The 6,255-nt window shown below is 60.0% G+C and overlaps 1 protein-coding gene across 1 annotated transcript; it reads left to right on the top strand.

Annotated features, from left to right (window-relative positions):
* The first annotated feature begins 1,986 nt into the window (after window positions 1-1,986).
* FEZF2 (FEZ family zinc finger 2) lies at window positions 1,987-5,750 on the top strand. Its single transcript, XM_005522020.2, has 6 exons — window positions 1,987-2,065; window positions 2,480-3,071; window positions 3,440-4,281; window positions 4,374-4,508; window positions 4,600-4,732; window positions 5,159-5,750. The coding sequence occupies exons 3-6, from the start codon at window positions 3,496-3,498 to the stop codon at window positions 5,413-5,415; spliced, it is 1,311 nt and encodes a 436-aa protein (XP_005522077.1). The 5' UTR covers window positions 1,987-2,065; window positions 2,480-3,071; window positions 3,440-3,495; the 3' UTR covers window positions 5,416-5,750.
* Window positions 5,751-6,255: the final 505 nt, after the last annotated feature.

Below are 6,255 nucleotides of genomic sequence, written 5' to 3'. Positions count from 1 at the left end.
TGGGGAGACAGCGGGGTAAACATAACCACAGAAGCGATCGCGTCCGCAATGGGAGCGTCTTTGCGGCGTGAGCCTTCTTGGGAAAAATCCGCAAACCATTTCTCCCTCCAAATGTCTGGGGTGAAGGATTAAAAGCCCACGGGAGAACTGCCTCCTCGGGAGAGGCGGAACGCGGGGCCGAGCCGGGAGCCCGCTGCGCGCCCGACGTGCAGACGCTCCTGCCTCCCAAAGCCGGGCTGGGCCGCTCGGCCCCCCCAGAGCCAGCCCTCCCTCCTGGCACTCCCCGAGCAGAGGGGCTCGGGTTCGGTGCTGGGCAGGCGGCGGGGCTGGGGCAGCTGTCTCAAAGTCAGTCAGTTGTAATATGCTCGCCGGAACAGCAGAAGTCGAATCGATAGAGACGGCCTCCAGCTGTGCCTAAACCTGCAATTTCAATTAAAATACTGAGCTCTGATGCCGGGGTCTTAGCTGGGATCTCAACGCCCTGATGCGTAAGGCGTGCGGTACCCGGTTTCGAGCCGGCCGGGAGGCAACGGCACGGCCCGAGCCGGTACCCGGCCTGGGGATGCACGGGAGCTTCTCCGGGCTGCGGGAAGGAGATAGCCCCGGGGCTCCGCAAGGGCTCCCCCGCCTCTCCTCGCCCCCAGCAGCCCCGAGGCCTGCGGGACCCGCTGCTCCGAGCAGGGCGGTGGGTGCGCAGCAGCGAGCCGGCAGCCGTACCTTGGCCGGGGAGGGAGGGAAGGAGGGAGAGACCCGGTTCAGCAAACACCCCGGCAAGGACGAGGGCGGCTCGGGGAAGCTGGCAGCGAGCTCCCGGTCCCGGCTCCGCAGCCCTTCTTTTATCCTGCCCGAAATCATCTCGTTTACAGAAAATATTTGTTTGCACTATTAGTTGGTACTGGAGTTAATTACTCAACGTGTGAGCGGGGAGTAATATGGATAAAAGCAGCCCCAGTGTTTATTGTGTGGGTGAGCTGTTTGAGCGGTGCTTGAATAAACTGCAATTAGGGTTAGATAGAGATTAATTAACATGTGAGTGGCAAGGTGTAAAATAGTTCCCAACCCTCCACTCAGTATAATCTGCAGGCGAGAGGAAAAGAAGTTTGTGGAGGCTAATTAAATACTTCGCTAAAGCCGGAGAGCCCCGGGAGTGAGCGGAGTCCAGCCCAGCGCAGCCGCCGCCTGCCCGCTCCCGCTGCCCGGAGGAGGCGCGGGCTGGGCGGGCAGTGAGGCTCAAGGGCGGCACGCCTCCCCGGGGCTCAGCCGGGCTCTCCCGCAGCCCAGATACCGGGCACGGCTCCTGCGGATCTCCGCCGTCCCGTCCCAGCCTCTGCCCCAGAAGCGGGACGGTTCCGTCTCTCCCTTGCACGCTGACCCGTCAGATCCGGGCGGGCAGGGCTGGGCGGACGCCAACACCTGATGCTCCAGGCGGGGTGTCCCCCCGGGGCTGGGCTCTCCCCTCCGCCCGCAGGCAGCCCGGGACGGCCGCCGCTTTTAAAGTTTGTTTCTGGAGCGTGTTGTGGTTTGCAGGTGAAAAAGCCTGTCTGCAAACAGCCGCCGGCGAGCTGTCCCGGCGGGGAGAGGAGGCGCGGCTTTGTCAGCGCCGCACAAAACCCCCGAATTCCTCTAAACTTTCTTAGGCTCGCGAGGGTGGGGGGGAAATATATATATATATAGGGGCCTTTTCATTGCTTGCTTTACCTCTGGCCAAGCTCAATCTAAACCCTTCGCTCCCCCCCTCTCCCCCGGATAATCCTCCCCTTTATTTTAGAAACACACAAAACCAGGTTCCACGCAGCGCTATAGTGGCTACAAGTGAAAGAGAATTGAGCGCCCTGAATCGCCGGGGGAAAATTGGTTCGGCTGAATAGCCCCGGCGAGGGACGGGGCGGCTAATCAGAGCCCGGGGGGTGCTGCCCTGCAGCCGCCCCCCCAAACAGGTGGACGCGGGACTCTCTCAATTACCGCGTCCTCGCATCTGAGGTTTCTGCAAATCCTCCCCTCCCGCATCACGGCGTTTTAATTGGAGAGAGGAAGGAAAGAAACCCCGGCATCCAGGCGCTATAATGTAGCGTCGCCTATTTGGGGGGGGCGGGGGGGAAAGGGGGAAGAAGAAAGTGCTGGGGAGGGGGGAGAACAAGGGCTACAAGGGCAAGGGAGAGTCTCCGGGTGCCCCCCGGGGCAGCGGGCACCTTTAGGGGGTGACAACTTGCAGAACTTCCCTTAGCTGAACACTGGTCGTTTTTATTATTATTATTATTATTATTTTTTTTTTTTTTTTAAGCAGCGAACTCGAGTCCTGGACACGACTCCCTCCGCATTTATTTAAGGCTAATCACCAGCTACCCTGAGAGGGGAGAGGGCTGGAATTAAACTTAGTTTAATTAACATTAATACACTGTCCTAATTAATGGGTTGGCTATTAATTTATACATGCTGGAGAGGCTCGCAGATAAGTGACAATTTATTAATTATCTTCCAGCTCGGTTGCAACGGAGCTGATTGCAGATGGGTTGCCAAAATAACTCGAGCATGGTTGCGTGGTAGTTGCTTTAGAAAAAAAAAAATCATTCTCCCCCTTCTTAAAAAAAAAAAAAAAAAAAAAAGGAAGAAGAAAAAAAATCCTCACGCTCATTCGGAGTGGCTCTTCTAACCCCAGCAAGAACTGGAGCACTCTTTTCCACCCAACTTGTGAATCGCACTTGCCTTCTAATTTGCCACATGCAAAACGATTCCTCTGCTTTGCAAGTTGCTTTTTAAGAAGGGAGAGAGAGAGGAAAAACCCAGCTCGCACACGAGCGATTTGTGCGTCTTAAACTGGAAGGAAATTGTGCGTGGAGAGGGGGGGCTCGTCTTCCTCTCTCTGCCCCAACCCACCGCGCTCCAGCCCGGCGCCTCGGCTTGGGGAAGATCCATGGTGGCATCCCCATGTCATTCTGCTCAAAGTGACTTCATATGATGTCAGCTTTAAATGTTCGAGACCGTGATCTGACGCTCAGGAAGTTGTTTGCTATCAAAATGTGACTGTGGCCACACTGCGGTGCTTGGATGAGTCTCGCCGGCGCTGGGCAAAGGTAAGTGGTCCCAAGGCGAGCCCCGCCGCCCCTCGCTGTGCCCCCCGCCCCTGCTCCCGCATTTCCCGGACCGTGGCCATCGGTGGGGTTCGGCTGGGTGGCATTGGGCTGGGGGAGGTTTTTCTTTTTCTTTCCTTTTTTTTTTTTTTTTTTTTTTTTTTTTTTTTTTTAAATACTAACAAGGTCTAGCTTGCATGTTACTTTAGCGTGTTCCGCTTAATGAGCAGTAATCTGGTACCCTACGTGCCATTGTTCTTGAATATGTTCATTTGAATGTAAATAGGGAGGGGGTGCCGGTGGGGGGTGGGGTGGGGGGAGAACAAGGTGCTTATTAAATTGATTTGTCTCCTGGCTTTTCTGGAATGCAGAGCCGAGAGCGGGAGCGAGTCGCTGCTCACACCAAGTTCCCGCACGGCGGAGCGACATGGCGAGCCCGGGGTCGCTGGAGACGGTCATGCCTTCCTCCTGCCCCCGGCACGACGGCAGAGCCGCCACCGCTAACCCCTCCAAGACCCTGGCCTTCTCCATCGAGCGGATCATGGCAAAGACGTCGGAGCCCAAGCCGGCCTTCGAGGAGCGGCACGGCGGGCCGGGGCCGGAGCCAGGCAAGAAGCCGCTGAGCCTGTGCTCGCCCCTGCCCTGCGTGATCCCCATCCCACCGCTGGGCTACGAGCTGCCCTCCAAGACTCTCAACTACTCGGAGCTGTGGAAGAGCAGCCTGCGGGGCGGCGCGGGGCTCTGCAAAGCCAACTGCGGCGTCTGCTGCAAGGCAGAGCTAGCCCTGGGCCAGCCCAGCGGCCGGCTCATCAAGCCGCAGGTCATCCACCAGGCAGGGGCCGTTCCGGCTGCCCCCCGCTCCCTCTACTACTTCAACTACCTGGACGCCGCGTACCACCCTGCCGACCTCCTGCACGGACAGCTCTTCCCGGCCGGCCTGCTGGGCGCCCCGCCGCCGGGGGGGCTCTCGGCCCACCAGAAGCTTTTCCTGCTGGAGAACGCCAAGCTGGCGGGGCTGGCGGCCGAGAAGCTGCCGCCGCCGCCTCCCTTCGCCCACAAGGAGCGGCTGCCGGGACACCTGGACCAGGTGATGAAGGAGGCGGCGGCGGCGGAGCGCGGCGGCCCCCCCAAGGGCCACGCCAAGATGGGGGGCGGCGGCGGCGGGGCGGCGGAGGGCAAGCCCAAAAACTTTACCTGCGAGGTCTGCGGCAAGGTAAGGGGGGCGCCGGCATCGGCTGGGGGGACCGGGGGCGGCGGCGGCGGCGGGGCCGTGCCTGACCTCGCCTTCCCGGCGCTTCCCCGCAGGTGTTCAACGCGCACTACAACCTCACCCGCCACATGCCGGTGCACACGGGGGCCCGGCCTTTCGTCTGCAAGGTCTGCGGGAAGGGCTTCCGCCAGGCCAGCACCCTGTGCCGGCATAAAATCATCCACACCCAGGTAGGTGGGGGGCGGCCGGGTTGCGGGAGGCGGCGGCCGCCCCTGCTCTCCGCGCAGCCCCCGCTGACGGGCCTCTCGCACCCCGGTGCAGGAGAAACCCCACAAGTGCAACCAGTGCGGAAAGGCGTTCAACAGGAGCTCCACGCTCAACACCCACATCCGCATCCACGCCGGCTACAAGCCCTTCGTCTGCGAGTTCTGCGGCAAGGGCTTCCACCAGAAAGGTGAGCTGAGCCGGGACGCGCCGGGGCCCTCGCCCATCATTAGCGGGGATTAAACGCGGCGAGCCCTGCCCGGCTGGGGGAAGCGAGGGGCGCAGGCAGATCCGCCGCCGCTCCCAATTACTTTCCCTCTAAGCTGGGCCGCATCGCCGGGCAGTGCTGACGGTTCCCCCTAAATGCTTTTTAAATGAAAGGTGCCGGGCCTTGGTCCTAATCCAGAGCCCTCCGTTTGCCGCGGGTCACCGGGTTGACCCTGCCTCTCATTTGTGCCATGCCAGTTGCGCGCTGCTCCGCGCTGACGAGGACCGAGTTTGACAAGCGGGACGAGGGTGCGGGTGGAAACACTTCCTAATGCCCCCCTTACCTGTGCACCGTGCGGCCTGGGCACCCTCGGGTAACTCCCTTTTCCATCTTTTTCCTCTTTCGCAGGCAACTACAAGAACCACAAGCTGACCCACAGCGGAGAGAAGCAGTACAAGTGCACCATTTGCAACAAAGCCTTCCACCAGATCTATAACTTGACTTTCCACATGCACACCCACAATGACAAGAAGCCCTTTACGTGTGTCACTTGCGGGAAAGGATTTTGCAGAAACTTTGATTTAAAGAAGCACGTCCGAAAGTTGCACGACAGCGTCTCCAGCGCTCCTCCGCCGCGGGACCCTGGGCGCAGCGGGCAGAGCTAAGGGCCCGGCGCGCCGCCACACTCGGACCTGCTCAACCAGGCCAGCACTATTTATCCAAACCAGCCTTCGCTTCTCTGTCCTTTTCCCAGCGAGCTCAGCCGCCGGTAGCAAGCGACCCCGAGCCGCAGTTGTATATAAGAGGAATCTTATTTAATGGCGCGTTGCGCAGCCGGAGCGGGCCAGGATGGGCCGGGCTGGCCGCCCCCCGCCCGGCGCCAGGACAGCGCTCTTTATACGTGTCTGTAAATCTCCATTTTAAATGTACGCTCGAATAAGTGAGGAATATATCTATATCTATCATGGGACAATAAACCGGCCCTTCGCAGGTGTCTCATTTCCCACCTGGGCCCCGGCCCGAGCGGGGACCGGGCTGCACGGCGCTCTCCCCCTTGTGAACGCGGCTTGCGGGAGCCGGGCCCTGCCGCTTCGGGGCCCGCCGGGAGCCGCGAGCATCAGAGGAGCAAAATGAGGGCGGGAGGGAGCCGGGCGGCTTCAGAGGGCTGCTGCCGCCCCCCGGAACGGGGTCAGAGCCCTTGCAGGACCCCCGGCGGGGCTGCGCGGCCCCGACCGGCAGCGCGAAGGGCGGCTCGGAGTTTCCCAGCGCCGCTTTTCGGGGTCGGTTCATTACGGCGTGTTTAAACCGCTCCTGAATGACTATCTTTCCTTGCATGCAGATAAAATGATCTCACGCTTGCTTTCCGAGTAATGACCCAAATTAAGAGAGAAAACACAGACCCTTCAAACCGCATTACATTAATCTAATCACTCCCAGCAGGCCTCAGAAACTCTTTGTGATCAGAATATGGATAATCAAGCACTTGGATTACACTAAATATTCCC

This window comes from Pseudopodoces humilis, chromosome 13, assembly GCF_049639895.1.
Source record: "Pseudopodoces humilis isolate 2021_Gansu_Grassland_sample_001 chromosome 13, ASM4963989v1, whole genome shotgun sequence".
Lineage (NCBI taxonomy): Eukaryota > Metazoa > Chordata > Aves > Passeriformes > Paridae > Pseudopodoces > Pseudopodoces humilis.
This window is presented reverse-complemented; position numbering and strand designations above follow the sequence as displayed.